The sequence below is a fragment of the Schistocerca gregaria genome, chromosome 4 (assembly GCF_023897955.1).
Source record: "Schistocerca gregaria isolate iqSchGreg1 chromosome 4, iqSchGreg1.2, whole genome shotgun sequence".
NCBI lineage: Eukaryota > Metazoa > Arthropoda > Insecta > Orthoptera > Acrididae > Schistocerca > Schistocerca gregaria.
In genome coordinates, this window is record NC_064923.1 from 214,131,246 (window position 1) to 214,149,970 (window position 18,725).

The window sequence follows — 18,725 nt, forward strand, 5'->3', positions numbered from 1 at the left end:
GTCACAATACGCCAGTCACTACTCTTGATGAACTGCGGTATCGTGTTGAAGGTGCATGGGCAGCTGTACCTGTACACGCCATCCAAGCTCTGTTTGACTCAATGCCCAGGCGTATCAAGGCCGTTATTACGGCCAGAGGTATTGGTTCTGGGTACTGATTTCTAAGGATCTCTGCACCAAAATTGCGTGAAAATGTAATCACATGTCAGTTATAGTATAATATATTTGTCCAAAAAATACCAGTTTATCATCTGCATTTCTCCTTGGTGTAGCAATTTCAATGGCCGGTAGTGTAGATGTATAAACACGTCTGGCAATTTTCAATTATGCCGCACAACATCTATTTGGTGTTACGATTTTTTCCGTCGGTATATTTACGATGTTTACTAAAGCAGTATGATGCTTGAAACGGAGGCCCTGCTTCCAAAAAATCAAATTTTGTTGTTATTAGCTCAGAGTTTTCATGATAAGTAGGTGCCTTTTACACTGTACACACCACAATGAGTCGAATATCTGCATTTTCTGTATTGTCTGTGCTCCTGATTAAATATTCGTAGCGTTCTATAGTAGATCCGTAGTCCTTGGAAACGATGTATTTTCGCTGGTATGTATTTTATATCCCGTTCTGTTAATAGCTCTGACCAATGGACTCGACAAAATAATGGAAAGTACCTTTTTAGGAGACATATAAAATCTGTGCACAGGTCGTTTCATCGTCGCAGTAAACTGTGCGCTTCGGACCCTGGGTGAATTTTTGTGGTGATAAGGTGCTAGTCCCCCCCATGAACCATGGACCTTGCCGTTGGTGGGGAGGCTTGCGTGCCTCAGCGATACAGATGGCCGTACCGTAGGTGCAACCACAACGGAGGGGTATCTGTTGAGAGGCCAGACAAACGTGTGGTTCCTGAAGAGAGGCAGCAGCCTTTTCAGTAGTTGCAGGGGCAACAGTCAGGATGATTGACTGATCTGTCCTTGCAACATTAACCAAAACGGCCTTGCTGTGCTGGTACTGCGAACGGCTGAAAGCAAGGGGAAACTACAGCCGTAATTTTTCCCGAGGGCATGCAGCTTTACTGTATGGTTAAATGATGATGGCGTCCTCTTGGGTAAAATATTCCGAAGGTAAAATAGTCCCCCATTCGGATCTCCGGGCGGGGACTACTCAAGAGGATGTCGTTATCAGGAGAAAGAAAACTGTCGTTCTACGGATCGGAGCGTGGAATGTCAGATCCCTTAATCGGGCAGGTAGGTTAGAAAATTTAAAAAGGGAAATGGATAGGTTAAAGTGATATATAATGGGAATTAGTGAAGTTCGGTGGCAGGAGGAACAAGACTTCTGGTCAGGTGACTACAGAGTTATAAACACAAAATCAAATAGGGGTAATGCAGGAGTAGGTTTAATAATAACATCGAATATAGATTTATGTATCAGGAATGTTGGTAAGCTACTACAAACAACATATTGAACGCATTATTGTGGCCAAGATAGATACGAAGCCCACACCTACTACAGTAGTACAAGTTTATATGCCAACTAGCTCTGCAGATGACGAAGAAATTGAAGAAATGTACGATGAAATAAAAGAAATTATTCAGATAGTGAAGGCAGACGAAAATTTAATAGTAATGGGTGACTGGTATTCGAGTGTAGGAAAAGGGAGAGAAGGAAACATAGTAGGTGAATATGGATTGGGGCTAAGAAATGAAAGAGGAAGCCGCATAGTAGAATTTTGCACAGAGCACAACTTAATCATAGCTAACACTTGGTTTAAGAATCATGAAAGAAGGTTGTATACGTGGAAGAACCCTGGAGATACTAAAAGGTATCAGATAGATTATATAATGGTAAGACAGAGATTTAGGGACCAGGTTTTAAGTTGTAAGACATTTCCAGGGGCAGATATGGATTCTGACCACAATCTACTGGTTATGACCTGTAGATTAAAACTGAAGAAACTGCAAAAATGTGGGAAATTAAGGAGATGGGACCTGGATAAACTGAAAGAACCAGAGGTTGTACAGAGTTTCAGGGAGAGCATAAGGGAACAATTGACAGGAATAGGGGAAAGAGATACAGTAGAAGAAGTATGGGTAGCTCTGAGGGATGAAGTAGTGAAGGCAGCAGAGGATAAAGTAGGTAAAAAGACGAGGGCTGCTAGAAATCCTTGGGTAACAGAAGAAATATTGAATTTAATTGATGAAAGGAGAAAATATAAAAATGCAGTAAATGAAGCAGGCAAAAAGGAATACAAACGTCTCAAAAATGAGATTGACAGGAAGAGCAAAATGGCTAAACAGGGATGGCTAGAGGACAAATGTAAGGATGTAGAAGCTTATCTCACTAGGGGTAAGATAGATACTGCCTACAGGAAAATTAAAGAGACCTTTGGAGAGAAGAGAACCACGTGTATGAATATCAAGAGCTCAGATGGCAACCCAATTCTAAGCAAAGAAGGGAAAGCGGAAAGGTGGAAGGAGTATTTAGAGAGTGTATACAAGGGCGATGTACTTGAGGACAATATTATGGAAAGGGAAGAGGATGTAGATAAAGACGAAATGGGAGATACAATACTGCGTGAATAGTTTGACAGAACACTGAAAGACCAGAGTCGAAACAAGGCCCCCGCAGTAGACAACATTCCATTAGAACTACTGACGGCCTTGGGAGAGCCAGTCATGACAAAACTCTTCCAGCTGGTGAGCAAGATGTATGAGGCAGGCGAAATACCCTCAGACTTCAAGAAGAATATAATAATTCCAATCCCAAACAAAGCAGGTGCTGACAGATGTGAAAATTACCGAACTATCAGTTTAATAAGTCACAGCTGCAAAATACTAACGCGAATTCTTTACAGACGAATGGAAAAACTGGTAGATGCGGACCTCGGGGAGGATCAGTCTGGATTCCGTAGAAATGTTGGAACACGGGAGGAAATACTGACCCTACGACTTATCTTAGAAGAAAGATTAAGAAAAGGCAAACCTACGTTTCTAGCATTTGTAGACTTAGAGAAAGCTTTTGACAATGTTGACTGGAATACTCTTTTTCAAATTCGAAAGGTGGCAGGGGTAAAATACAGGGAGCGAAAGGCTATTTACAATTTGTACAGAAACCAGATGGCAGTCATAAGAGTCGAGGGGCATGAAAGGGAAGCAGTGGTTGGGAAATGAGTAAGACAGGGTTGCAGCCTTTCCCCGATGTTATTCAATCTGTATATTGAGCAAGCAGTAAAGGAAACAAAAGAAAAATTTGGAGTAGGTATTAAAATTCATGGAGAAGAAGTAAACACTTTGAGGTTCGCCGATGAGATTGTAATTCTGTCAGAGACGGCAAAGGACTTGGAAGAGCAGTTGAACGGAATGGACAGTGTCTTGAAAGGAGCATATAAGATGAACATCAACAAAAGCAAAACGAGGATAATGGAATGTAGTCAAATTAAATCGGGTGATGCTGAGGGAATTAGATTAGGAAATGAGACACTTAAAGTAGTCAGGGAGTTTTGCTATTTAGGAAGTAAAATAACTGATGATGGTCGAAGTAGAGAGGATATAAAATGTAGACTGGCAATGACAAGGAAAGCGTTTCTGAAGAAGAGAAATTTGTTAACATCGAATATAGATTTATGTATAAGGAAGTCGTTTCTGAAAGTATTTGTTTGGAGTGTAGCCATGTATGGAAGTGAAACATGGACGATAACTAGTTTGCACAAGAAGAGATTAGAAGCTTTCGAAATGTGGTGCTACAGAAGAATACTGAAGATAAGGTGGAAAGATCACGTAACTAATGAGGAGGTATTGAATAGGATTGGGGAGAAGAGAAGTTTGTGGCACAACTTGACTAGAGGAAGGGATCGGTTGGTAGGACATGTTTTGAGGCATCAAGGGATCACAAATTTAGCATTGGAGGGCAAGGTGGAGGGTAAAAATCGTAGAGGGAGACCGAGAGATGAGTACACTAAGCAGATTCAGAAGGATGTAGGTTGCAATAGGTACTGGGAGATGAAGCAGCTTGCATAGGATAGAGTAGCATGGAGAGCTGCATCAAACCAGTCTCAGGACTGAAGACAACAACAACAACAACAAGGTGCTAGTCTGCAGACCATAAGACAAATTTCACGAATGACACAAATACTGGTCGTAGAAGACACCACTGTATGAACAAAGTTCGTGGCGTTAGATCGTAACAGCATCATGACCTACAGCTGTTCAAAATTATAGTGAGAACGCAAATTAGCTCCGAACATTTTTGATGCTATGCTCGCGTCGTGTGTGTGTGTGTGTGTGTGTGTGTGTGTGTGTGTGTGTGTGTGTGTGTTCTGAACATTGTTCTACATACATCTAAAAATCTCTGTTACTTTAAAAGTAAAAGTGAAGTACTAACCGAACAAGGTACTAGCGATCAAGTAGAAGGGCACCTCGCAACCCAGCTCCATCACAAGAGGAAACATGAGATTTCCTATGAGCGCTGAGATGTAACCACTCATCATGGTGATCGACACAGCTGTAGCTCTGAAAATGAAATGGTAACGAAAAATATCATTAAAAATATTTATTTCCTCACAGAAAGAATTTCATTTAAAATTTCAAATATCGTATCATCATGCTCACAGAATATACTATAAATGAAACAGCAGTCACTCCGCTTTTGTTATCCTTTTATTGTTCTAGCATTGATTTCAATCTGTCTGCAGATTGAAATGCTTTTAAGGGGGCTCACATTAACTTTTAGGAACCATCGTCTGTTATACAGGCTATCTGCTGTGAAATGGTAATGTGGAGGAAAAGACTCCTTCGGATAGTCTTACATGTTTTTCGGAGCCAAGGCGAAAATGTTTCCGGTTCGCAGCTGCAGACGAATGGGGCTTGGCAAACACGAGTGCCATACACGATCGCGATGAAATCAAGTGTGCGGCGAAATTGGGGGCGTGTGAAGAAATCACACCATTTTTACGCCTAAGAGCTATACAGGGTGGCCACAAACAGCCTGAAAACTTGCAAAGGTATTGCAGGGTGGGTTGTGCTGCGAAATAATTGTTAGGAAAGAAATTCCATTCATTTACGGCATTTTGCAGTTAATCAGCACTGAAGTTAGCGAACGAGGCCGCTGCGTGCGCAAGTTAAAGCGGCCCATTAAATATAATTAGGGCAACAATGCAGTGTCCTGCCAACCGCGGTTCTGGGATATCCGCGAGCTACAGCGCACTGACATGCCGAAAGGCGCGGCCCTGTTCGTTTGTGCTGCGGGCCCCGTTGCAGTTCTTGCTCTCTCAGTCGTTCCGATCGAAATGCTGCAGATGGGTGGAATTTTTTTTAAAAATTTAGTCGTGGTAAATAACAAACCAAAATGAAAATGTCTGCGAAAGGTACCCTGGTCATTTTCCTCATGGTACGTCGTTTGACGAAGAAAAGACGCCGCAGAAGCAGAAAGCACATATGAGTATACTGGATACACCTTTTCCTGCAGAAAAGAAATACCAATAGTGCTTTTTGGTCGCCTTTTACTGGGAGTTAAAAAAGTATGTCAGTAAATTTATTAGTTACTCTGGAATGTCAGTATCGTCTTCCCACGAATTATTTTTCAAAATTAGAATAACGATAACTGAACTGATACGAAACTTGCGCTCACTTAAAGACCCTGATGAAACTCTGCTGGTAACAATCAGATAAGCATGTTACTATTTTACTCTATTTAAATATTCTGTTCTATTCTATTTAAATATTTGAATATCATAAGGTTTCATATAATTAATTCCATAGATCAATAAGACAAACATTTTCATTCAAACATTAAAATGTTTACTGTTAGGAAGGTTCACTTGCTTGTAAATGACACGGCATGTCAGATAAAGTTGCTGGGGACCTCACGCCTGTTACATTTTCATATATACTTGTGAAGCTAGTTGATAGCTGGCCATCATTTATGAAATTGGTATTCTGTGGATAGTTCTGGGATGGCGGGTTCTGCGGACAAGAAGCATCCATGAGGACATTCATAATATTGATTTTGGTTATTACCTTCAAATGCTCAGGTACTCGTTTCAAATCATTCACCTTTGACAACAGAACGTGGCTGTCACAGTCATCGTCGTTTCTTGTTGTACTTTCCTCCAGTCGCGCAACAAGTCATACTTCTATGTTTTCAGTTTCTGTGTCATTAGCCTCTCTCGTTCTCGGTCTTGACGACCTGCACACTGCAGTTTCATGTGGTTCTTCAGCAGGCTCAAACTCTCTCCCCTTCTTCCCGACTTCAGTTGAACTCAAACTATCATCCGTTATTATTTCTTGCAAAAACGAATGGACAAAACATAAGCTAGTTCAAGTAGATGTACGTGGATTTCCTTGAAGCGCCTCACTCACTTTTCAAACTACTGACTTTCGCAAAACTATATCTCAGCTTATTTCATTTGTTTTGAAGCTACAGACCTGAAGAAAAACTTTGTGCTTTAGATAATTGGCATCTGGATGCTCTTTTGATGACATTCACTATGCCTATCGCTTGCGCAGAAGTACAGGCAGCGAAATAGTGCAATAAGTTTGTCAAGCGATGAGAATCAAGATGAAAGCAGATTGCCTACCCTTACCGACCCCAGAATTTTGGTTGGATGTAGGTGAAAAATTTGAATCCATAGCAAATTTTCGTCATTTTATAGGAGTTATCGGTGTAATAAAACCAGGCAACACAGGATAGTTTCATTACAGTTTGTAACATTTTCTCTCAGGAGGAGGGAGGAGAAGGAGATTAGTGTTTAACGTCCCGTCGATAACCAGGTCATCAGCGACGGAGCACAAGATCAGGTTAGGGGAGGATGGAGAAGGAAATCGGCTATGCCCTTTGTCAAAGCTGCCATCCCAGCATTTGTCTCGAACGATGTAGGGGACTCACAGAAAACCTAAATCAGTACTGCCGGACGTGGGTTTTGAACCGTCGTTCTCCCGAATGTGAGTCTAGTGTGCTAGCCACTGTGGTGCCTCGCTCGGTTTTTTCTCATTAGTTTTAGTAGCACTTTGTGACAGGAATTATAGATTCATATATGTTGATTTTGGGACATATGAAAAATATAGTAATCTGTCAGTTTTCAAAGATTCGTTCTTGTGCAAACAACTGATGGATGGAAATTAAGGAATATCTAACGATGAGGGAAGAAGGTATTCAAGGCAAAATCCCTTATTTCATTGTTGGTGACGAGGCATTCAGCCATTCAGATCATGGTTTATGTTCTTAAGCAGGAAATAATTTAAGTAAAAACAAAAGATTATTTAAATTATTTAACTTTTGACATTTTAGTTAACAAATGGCGGATATTACTTCGAACTCTAAATGTTAACATAAATGTGACAAAAAACACTGTTAAAGCTTGATTATATTTCGCTAGTTTGCACATGAAAGACAAGGTGTTAATTTTGAGCAGACTTTACACGTGTCAAAAGACGGTTTGGAGGAAACTGTAAAAGGAACAGCTCAGAGAGGTTACCGATGAGTTATTCACAACAGAGACGTTTAAAACATTTAAACAACACACGTAAAAAAATGTAATGATATTATCCAAATGAAGGTCGATCAATTTACCCAGCTTTTTCTTTCCATCTTGTGACAATACTTTTCTTCCATACACAGTGTGACAATTATTGAACTATACGAAATAAAATCGTCATAACTCCTGTATGGTTTGCATTAGGAAGTTCAAACTACACCGTTGGCCGCGAGGCATATTAGGAATTAATATGCGCCGTGTGTTTTGGTTTAGCGACGAAACCGACTACCATTTGGACGGGTTTGTCAATAAGTAAAATTGTCAAATTTGAGAGACTGAGAATCCGCATTTCTCGATCGAGGAGCCTCTTTACCTCCAACGGGTGACTGTGTGCAGTGTCCAGTCGCGGAATAATCGGTGCGATTTTCCTTGATGGCTCAGTGACTACCGAATGGCACGTGAAGGTTTTGGAAAATGATTTCATCCAGATTATCTAAAGTGACTGATTTCAAAAGATGTGGTTCATGCAAGACGGAGATGGAACCCATCTGATGCAGGAGAGTGTCTGATGTCCTGGTGGAGTAATGTGAGGACAGCGTTGTGTGTCTGGGGAACACAGAGGCCACTGGTATGCACATCGATTGGCCGCCATACTCTCCAGATCTGAACACATGCGACTCTTTTTTGTGCGGCAATATTAAAGACAAGGAGTGCAGCAATAACCCCAAAGCCATTGCCGAGCTGCAAACAGCCATTCAGGGTGGCATAGACAGCATTGATGTTCCGACGCTTGAGAGGTCAGTCAGAATTTCGCTATTCGTCTGTCACCCATCATCGCCAATGATGGCAGGTATATCACACATATAACCTAAATCCGAATGTCTGTAGTGACGTTTACATGAAGAATAAAGTGTGTGGACGCCGTAGTTTGTGACTAATTTACGTTTTTTTTCCCTCCGCCCGGAGTGGTCCAGCGGTTCTAGGCGCTTCAGTCTGGAACTGAGGAACCGCGCGACCGCTACGGTCGCAGGTTCGAATCCTGCCTCGGGCATGGATGTGTGTGATGTCCTTAGGTTAGTTAGGTTTAAGTAGTTCTAAGTTCTAGGGAACTGATAACCTCCTTAAGTCCCATAGTGCTCAGAGCCATTTGAACCACTTGAACGTTTTTTCGTATAGTTCAATAATTGTCACCCTGTATGTTTACTACCTCTTCCCACAATTTATACTTTAAAATATTGTCAGTGTCTTCGTTAGTGTTCAAATTCGAAATGGCGGCAAGATTTTCTACTTTGAAAATATGTTTCTCGGTATCGAGTTCCATAACAGCGTGATCATGGCAAAATTCAGGAGTAAAACACGGCAACGTGTGTTGTCTCCTGCGCAGTTTCGCCCAAGTTGACAACTGCGCCACCTCGTGATTGAGCGGTTGTCGAGTTTTCCGTGCGCAACAGCGTCGGCTGCTTCCCCGAGCGCTTATACCGCAACCAGTTCCTTGTCCTTCCTGTTGCACTACAGAAATTGGCAACCGCTTACCCGACAACAGTCGCGGCGGGCGGCCAGTGTGTTGTTGCCCGTAGTGACTTTTGCTCATAGTGTTGATCATAGCGCACGAGACTGCTCAGCCTTTATCTCGGGTTAGATTCTTATCACCGTCGAATGTCCAGTTTTGTAACGCTGTCTTGCTCGGTTTTGAAAAGCGAAAAGCATACCTTCTGTGACACCGTCTCTGGTGGGCTACCGCAATTTGTGCGCGCAATGGTCTGCCTGGCTAACTTCAGTGCTAATTAACTCGGAAACGGCGCAACATACCAAATTTTTTTCATAAAAATTATTACTCATCACAACCTACCCTGCAATACCCTTATAATCTTTTCACATTGTTTCTGACCAACTTGTATACAAATGGCTCGGACTGGCATATCATACTGAATATATACGATTACACAGCACTCCCACCTCCCTCCACATCTATACAGTCTACTTCCTGTACATGCAGCCCACTGTTTATCAATATACTGTTGACATCAGTTCTCACGTTGGCACTTTCTACATGCCAAAGACTTTTCCTGCATAATCTAAGGTATGAAAGGCAAAGTCCGAAGCAAAGAGTGGGTAAAGACAACAATTGCACTTGTGTGCAAGAAACTGTCACCAAAGAATGTAAGATTACAATATTATAATTTTATATATACAGGGTGTTTCAAAAATGACCGGTATATTTGAAACGGCAATACAAAATAAACGAGCAGCGATAGAAATACACCGTTTGTTGCAATATGCTTGGGACAACAGTACATTTTCAGGCAGACAAACTTTCGAAATTACAGTAGTTACAATTGTCAACAACAGATGGCGCTGCGGTCTGGGAAACTCTATAGTACGATATTTTCCACATATCCACCATGCGTAGCAATAATATGGCGTAGTCTCTGAATGAAATTACCCGAAACCTTTGACAACGTGTCTGGCGGAATGGCTTCACATGCACATGAGATGTACTGCTTCAGCTGTTCAATTGTTTCTGGATTCTGGTGGTACACCTGGTCTTTCAAGTGTCCCCACAGAAAGAAGTCACAGGGGTCATGTCTGACGAATGGGGAGATCAATCCACGCCGCCTCCTATATGTTTCGGATAGCCCAAAGCAATCACACTATCATCGAAATATTCATTCAGGAAATTAAAGACGTCGGCCGTGCGATGTGGCCGGGCACCATCTTGCATAAACCACGAGGTGTTCGCAGTGTCGTCTAAGGCAGTTTGTACCGCCACAAATCCACGAAGAGTGCCCAGATAGCGTGATGCAGTAATCGTTTCGGATCTGAAAAATGGGCCAATGATTCCTTTGGAAGAAATGGCGGCCCAGACCAGTACTTTTTGAGGATGCAGGGACGATGGCACTGCAACATGGGGCTTTTCGGTTCCCCATATGCGCCAGTTCTGTTTATTGACGAAGCCATCCAGGTAAAAATAAGCTTCGCCAGTAAACCAAATGCTGCCCACATGCATATCGCCGTCATCAATCCTGTGCACTATATCGTTAGCGAATGTCTCTCGTGCAGCAATGGTAGCTGAGGGGTTGCCGCATTTGAATTTTGTATGGATAGAGGTGTAAACTATGGCGCATGAGACGATACGTGGACGTTGGCGTCATTTGGACCGCAGATGCAACACGGCGAACGGAAACCCAAGGCCGCTGTTGGATCACCTGCTGCACTAGCTGCGCGTTGCCCTCTGTGGTTGCCGTACGCGGTCGCCCTACCTTTCCAGCACGTTCATCCGTCACGTTCCCAGTCCGTTGAAATTTTTCAAACAGATCCTTTATTGTATCGCTTTTCGGTCCTTTGGTTACATTAAGCCTCCGTTGGAAACTTCGTCTTGTTGCAACAACACCGTGTTCTAGGCGGTGGAATTCCAACACCAGAAAAATCCTCTGTTCTAAGGAATAAACCATGTTGTCCACAGCACACTTGCATGTTGTGAACAGCACACGCTTACAGCAGAAAGACGACGTACAGAATGGCGCACCCACAGACTGCGTTGTCTTCTATATCTTTCACACCACTTGTAGCGCCATCTGTTGTTAAAAATTGTAACTATTGTAATTTCGAAAGTTCGTCCGCCTGAAAACGTACTGTTGTCCCAAGCATATTGCAACAAACGGTGTATTTCTAACGCTGCTCGTTTAGTTTTTATTGCCGTTTCAAATATACCGGTCATTTTTGAAACACTCTATAAGTGCACACTATATAAGTGCAATTGTTGTCCTTACCCACTCTTTGCTTCGGACTTATAATTTTACTTTATCCGCCAGGTTTTAAAGATTAAAATGGCATAAGCTGTGAGTTTATAATTTCAAAACGTTTCGATACATGCTTGACTACGCTGCGGAAGGAAGTGGGTCTGCTGCATTGATAATGTAGTGTTGTACAGCCAGCTCTCTATTTCACATTATTAACTACGTATGTTTGTTACATTTTACAATAATGGAAACGTAGTATACAGGATGAAGAAAAAATGCTGCAATTGGAGGTTGGCATGTGATTCCTCATCCAGATTCAAGATAAAAGTTTATGTAGCAAAATCAGATCGGACACATTTTGAAAAAACATGGGTGAAAACTTGGAGACGGCAACATTGACACAGCATCGAAATGTACAGAGGAACGTGTGTCACACCGCATTACCGTACACGTCGTCGTAGCCCGCTGAGTAAATTCCTGGAACTTCAGACCCACATCCACCACGGAACTGTGCTTCGACTCATCGTCCGGCATTTTTTTCTGTTTTTGCAGTCTGTTTCCCACTTCTCGTCGTTCTGCCTGCATGTGTCTACTAACTGCGCAGTGCACAACCGTAACTGGTCCTATCAAGTTCACGTTTTTTGATGGACTACAGGAAAGGTAAATATGTCGACCTGCTTTTGGTGCTGGGTGCATCCAATAACTAAGCTGCTGCAGCTGCTACTGCTGCTGCTGTTTTTGCTATGCTGCATGGTCCCCTCAAAGATTCCATCCTGATAAAAATGTTTTCGGTCTTCCAAGGACTTGGCGTAGTGTACAGATGACGTGTTTTCCGAAACCAATAATGGCGTGTGACGAAGACCACCGTCGGGTAGACCGCTTGCCTGGTGCAAGTCTTTCGATTTGACGCCACTTTGGCGACTTGCACGTCGATGGGGATAAAACGATGATGATTAGGCAGCACAACACCCAGTCCCTGAGCGGCGAAAATCTCCGATCCAGCCGGGAATCGAACCCGGGCCCTTAAGACTGACAGTCCGTCGCGCTGACCACTCAGCTGAAACCAATGACCACGGCCAACTGCAAGTGATATTGCAAGGCAGTTCCAGATATTACATAGACTTGTTGCTGAAATGTTGCACGATGAAGAACTGCTTCCACATCGTTATACAACGGGGTGACAAAAATCATAGGATATTTCCTAATACCGTGTTGGACCTTTTTCCCGGAGCAGTGCAGCAACTCTAAGTGCTATGCACTCAAAGTGTCGTTGGAAGTCCCCTGCAGAAGTGTTGAACCTTGATGCCTCTGTAGCCGTCAGTAATTGCGAAAGTGTTGCCGCTGGAGGATTTTGCGCACGAGCAAACCTCTCGATTATGCCTCACAAATGTTCTGTGGCCTTCACGTCATGCGATCTGGATGAGCAAACAATTCGCTCGAATTGTACAGAATGTTCTTCAAACCAGTCACGAACAATTGCGGGCCTATGACAGGTGCATCAACATCCATAAAAATTCCATCAATGTTTGGGAAAAGGACGTCCATGAATGCCTGCGAATGATCTCGAAGTAGCTGAACAAACAGAGGACCCAGTACATTGTACAGGGTGAAACGTATTTAAACCGAGAAACTCTGGGAGGTTGTAGGAGACATCAAAACAGATATTTTTCCCTAGTGTCATTTTTTGCTATGAGGAGTATTTAAACTGATAGAGGAAGATTTCTCTGGCGCCAAATTAATTAAACCAACAAACACTTTTTCATTTTTTGTTATCAAGAGACAACACATTAACACAATCTAATTTCAGTTACAGTAGATTTTCAAAAATGCCTCCATTGACACGTAAGTAAAAGTTACACCGGCGGATCATGTTCTGTCTGACACGGGCAAAAACACTAGGAGTATCCTGAAATTGTTCCTGCTGCTGCTACTATGCGGGCAACCAGATGCTTTTCTGATGAAACAGGAGTTGCGTAAACAAGGCTGCGCATCTCTCCCCACACAAAAAAAGTCCAGAGGGGACATATCTGGGGATCAAGCAGGCCGTGGTACAGGACCACCTCAGCCAATACACGTTTCTAGGAACCGTCTGTCCAGGAATTGGCGCACACAACGACTGAAATGTGCCGGCGCCCCGTGATGTTGGAGCCAAATGCGTTGTCTTGCAGGGAGCGGGACGTCTTCCAGCAATTCTGGAAATGCTCTGGCGAGAAAATTATAATAGTGCCTGCCATTTAATGGCCTAGGTAGCAGATACGGCCCAATTAAACAGTCCCTAACAACAACGACCCACACATTAACGAAGAACCGCACTTGATGAGCGCTTTTTACTGTGGCATGTGGGTTATCCTCACTCCAAACATGCGAATCGTGCATGTTGAAGACTCCATCACGCCCGAAGGTTGCTTCATCGGTAAGCAACACAGAGGATGGAAATGTAGGATGCATTTCACAGTGTTCCAGGTACCACTGCAAAAACTGTGCTCTGGGTTCCAGGTTGCGGACACGCTGTGAATGAAATGGATGTAGCAACTGCTTTAGAAAGACTGTTCTTACATTCGTCTGATTCGTTCCCATGTTACGTGCAATTGCACGAGTGCTGATTGCAGGATCCCGCTCCACATGCTGCAGGACAGCTTCCTCAAATTGCAGCGTTCTTACCGTACGACGGAGTCCCTGTCCAGGTAATGTGCTAAATGACCCGGTTCCACGCAGACAGGTCGAATGACCCGGGATACGGCGATTAGGATATTGTTATTCATAAACCTGCTGTGCAGCTCGTCGTTTGTGGTACGCTACGTAGTACGCACCAACCGTATCAGTGTACTCACTGCAGGTGTATCGCTACATTAGTAAACATAGACAATGCACTACTACACTGGTGGACAGCAGTTGCCTACAACTTAAGAGCGTAATACGGCCTCCACCGGTTTAAAAAATCCTCACAGGAAAAAATGACATTAGGGAAAAATATTTGTTTCGATGTCCTCTACAACCTTCTAGAGTTTGTCGGTTTAAATACTTTTCACCCTGTATGAAACACATCCCACACCGTTTTGAGGCCACTACCAGCTTGCACAGTACCTTATTGATAACGTGGGTCCATTGCTTCGTGGGGTCTGAGCCATACTCGAACCCCACCGTCGGATTTTAGCAACTGAGATCGGGACTCCTCTGACCAGGCTATGGTTTTCCAGTCGTCTAGGATCCAACCGAACTGGTTGCGCACCCAGGAGAGGCGCTGCAGGCGATGTCATGCTGTTAGAAAAGGCACAGGCATCGGTCGTCTGCTGTCATAAGCCGGCCGCTGTAGCCGACCGATACTAGGCGCTTCACTCCGGAACCGAGTGGCTGCTACGGTGTGTGATGTCCTTACGTTAGTTAGGTTTAAGCATTTCTAAGTTCTAGGGGACTGATGACCTTAGATGTCAAGTCCCATAGTGCTCAAAGCCATTTGAACCATTTTCTGCTGCCATACCTCATTAACGCAAAATTTCGTCACACTATCCTAACGAATACGTTCGTCGTACATCCCACACTGGTTTCTTCAGTTATTTAACGCAGTGTTGCTTATCTGTCAGCACTGACAATTCCACGCAAACACCGCAGTCGTTAAGTGACGGACTTCGACCACTACGTTGTCAGTGGTAAGAGGAAATGCCTGAAATTTGGTATTCTCGGCACAGTCTTGACTCTGTGGATCGAAAAATACTGAATTCCCTAAACATTTTCGAAACGGAATGTCCCATGCGTCTGATTCCTACCACCACTCCGCGTTCAAAGCCTGTTAATTCCCTTCGTGGGGCAAGGACACGTCGGAAACCTTTTCACACGAATCACCTAAGTACAAATGACAGCTTCGCCAATGCACTGCCCTTTTATATCTTGTGTACGTGATACTACCGCTATCCCGTATATGTGCATAGCGCTATGCCACGAGTTTTGTCATCTCAGTGTACGTTAACACAGCACCAGCGCATCCGCATTCGAGGGTCACAGATTTGCGAATGGCTTTGCATGAGCTAGAAATTAACGAACATTTTATAAATAATGTGGTACGAACTGATGAATCTAGCTTCACTCGTTAATGCATTTTCAACCTCCACAACAGCCATTATTGGTCGGAATAGAACCCACATATCACCCGTGAACGTGGTGTCCAGGCACCCTTTGAATTAAACGTGTGGGCTGGAACCACGGGAGAAGTGCTGTTGGGACCTTACCTATTCCCGTACAAGTTGAATGGGTTCCTGAATTGTACATTTCTTTGCAGTAATTTGCCTGACGCATCAGAAAACATTGCACTTGATGTTCGGCTACACCTTTGGTTTTAGCATGATGGTGCTCTGCCGCACTTTGGAGTGCGTAACTACTTAAGTGAAGCGTCTCCAGCTAAATGGATTGGTCCTGAGGGTCCAAGTTCTGGTCGCTATATTCCCCAGACCTTAATCCATTAGATTTTTGTTTGTTAGGAAAAACTTTATTCTACTGCTCTGCCCATGGATGTATTAGACTAAACAGCTCGCGTGCATGCCGCTTCCATGAGAGTGGTTGCACTAGTGTTGCGTAGGGTCCAGTAGTGTATGACCCAGCGAGTGGAGAAGTGTTTGTAAATGCAAGGTGGTCGCTCTGAAGATCTTCTCTAAGCCGAATGTTGCTCGTACTTACACGTACCAGCTCTGAAGATAAGCCTGGATGTGAAACGTACAGAATGGAATTACTGTGCATTGCATAAAGTGCATTCTAGTGTAGCCTATCTATTGAGCTCTTTGGGTACAGATGATGTTTCTGTATCCACTAATATTTTCTGTTGGCTTTGTCTGAGTCATGGACGAAACAAAAAGGTCATTTACATCTGTTACAAGCTCATATTACGTCTTAATGTTTACATAAAGGTACTAGCAAGAGAAATAAATACACAATATACCCCACTGTGGGGACTACATTTTATACAATTCGATGCTTTGACGAAAAAAAAAAAATGTTTGGCGGGTACATGATTTGAACATGGGCGAGCCTGCATGCGCTTTTCAGAAGCAGAGCCTCGTCCCACTGAGCTAATGGGAGAGTATTAGCAGATTGTTCAGTTCACGCTACCCGTTCTCGGCCACGCTGTACGCAGTTATAAGGTCAACAACTTTACTTCCGCCGTTTTGCAATAGACGGCAGTAGTGGAAAGTGGTGGTGCAATCGTTCGTCGTGTCATACATTAAGCTTAAGCATTTGAGAACATAACGCCAACAAACTATCAGTCGATTTTTGATTGCAGCATAAAGTCATTCTCGACTGAATACGTCAACTTATGAGCCCAATTCTCGTCATCTGCGGTAAGTTTTAATTTTCCGCTTTGATATGAAGAAATCTGCGGCTGAAGCTCATAAAAAGCTGAGTAAGACCTACGATGAGACGTCTGTTAGTGACAGAACTTGAAAGAAAATGGTTTCCATGTTTCAAGAATGGTAACTTTGGCGTTGAAGAGCGGCATGGTTGTGAAACAGAGAAGGCTTTCCATGCTACTGCAACCAACGGGAACAATCACAGGAGACCGTTATCGAAAGCAATTGATGCGTTTGAGCCGAGCACTGAAAGACAAACGGCCGCACTACAGCGATAGACGTGTAAAAATGATTTTTCAGCGTGACAGTGTACGACCCCATGTCGAAAAACCCGTCAAAACATTCTCGAAAACGTTGAAATGGGAAGTTCTACCCCACCCACTGTATTCTCCAGATATTCCTCCCTCTGACTGCCACCTTTCTCGATCAATGACGCACGAAGTAGCTGTCTAGCACTTGCGCTCACATGAACAAGAGCAGAAGTGGATCAATTCATGGTTCCCTTCAAAAGATGTCCAGTTTATATACTGCGGAATTCGTATGCTGCACTAAAGCTAGAGGAAAGCAGTGGCCAAAGATGGCCAATACTTTGAAACGTAAATTTTTTGTAAGTTTTTCTCATTAAAGTCTTGAGCTTCGAGTAAAAACGGCAGAAGCAATATGGTAGACATTGTACAATATAGCTAGAGCCTCGTATTTTTTTTAAATCGCATTACTATTAAACCTATTAACAGGATCCAGTTTGGTAGATACACTTTTATCTTGAATTTGGATGAGGAATCACATGCCGACAGCCAAGTTCATCATTTTTTTTTTCTCTCCTTCTCTTGCATAGCATTTTAAATTTACAGCCCGCCAGATGGCAAAGTGTTCTGAACTAGTAGCAGAGTTATTACATTTTTAACAGTTTTACTGTTCTATAATCGAAAACATAACCGAAAAATATTTTATGAAGCACAACTTAAAAATATTGCTTTCAGTAATATTTTCAGTGCAAAGTCGCTTCCCCTGCTCCGGGATCCACAGCGAAGAGCAGAACAGGTTGTTTGAATACTAATTCCTGCTTTCTAAATGGAAGTTAGGAAACTAGCAAACAGGGCCGAGAAATATTAGGCAACATAGTTGAACCGAAGTATAGATTAATCTAAATAATCACGATAAGTAAATGACTAAATTATACAATAGTCATGAATTTCACTTAAAAATAAGAAACGTTCTGGGTTAATTCTGTATTTAACAATTTGTATCCGAGCAGCCATAAATCCTGTCCAAGATCTATGAAAGAAATGAAGTACACCAGAATTTTTATGTTTTTTGATGAGCACGCCTAATTGTGTAAAGCATAACATCATTCCCAGAATGAATTTTCATCCTGCAATCTCTTTGAATCTGCATGGCAAACTAAAACAGGGTGCCAGACCGAGATTTGAACTAGAACCTTGACCTTTAGAGCACTTGCCAGCAAAAGGCCAAAGTTCCAGGTTCGAGTCTCGGTGCGGCACATGGTTTTAATTTGCCATGAAGTTTCTTAACAGTCAGAACAGCTACTACTGGGTGATACGAACCTGAGCTTGGTGGGGAAGATGGTGGCGACGGCGCCGAGCACACAGGTGCAGACGATGTTGACGTTGGCCAAGTACGTGGTGAACAGAGCCACCGTCGTCACCCAGCCCGTGGACCACAACACCGACATGCAGAAGACGCTGCTCAGCAGGCAGCACAAAACTGCAACAAGGCAAGCGCCAAGAGTCTGCGGCCGTCTGCAGAGGCGATGTTCGCTTAGGTAACTCCGATTTCTACCCGTTACTGAACAGTGGTGTCTCACCAATTTTCACAAAAATGCTCCTGCAGCATACAACTCGCGATGTGCAATGCGAGTAAAATAAACACATTCATAAAGGTAAACAATGAAAACAGAGGAATTTAATTTTTCTTAAAACACATCATAGTCTCCGTTGACTTTATGAATATTTTTATTACGATTGCAATTTCGGCCTGAGGGTCATTTTCAACTAACACTGCAAAAGTTACCTAAACACAAAAAAGAATGATAGGGTGTATGTACATAAGTAAACAAACATTTCATTAAGATAGTAGGGTAATTATAAAAATTGGTGAGAAATATACATAGCTTACATTCTGTCAGAATATAAGACTGTCTGACATAAGTACATCTC

The 18,725-nt window shown here is 42.9% G+C and overlaps 1 protein-coding gene across 1 annotated transcript in view; it reads right to left on the minus strand.

Moving 5' to 3' along the window:
- Positions 1-4,376: 4,376 nt before the first annotated feature.
- Positions 4,377-18,725, minus strand: part of LOC126267657 (uncharacterized) — a 133,760-nt gene continuing 119,411 nt past the window's right edge. Inside the window, exons 10-11 of the mRNA XM_049972956.1 lie at positions 18,114-18,273; positions 4,377-4,509 (exon numbers count right to left, since the gene is read on the minus strand). Of these exons, the coding sequence (XP_049828913.1) occupies positions 4,377-4,509; positions 18,114-18,273 (293 nt within the window). The remainder of the gene's footprint in view (positions 4,510-18,113; positions 18,274-18,725) is intronic.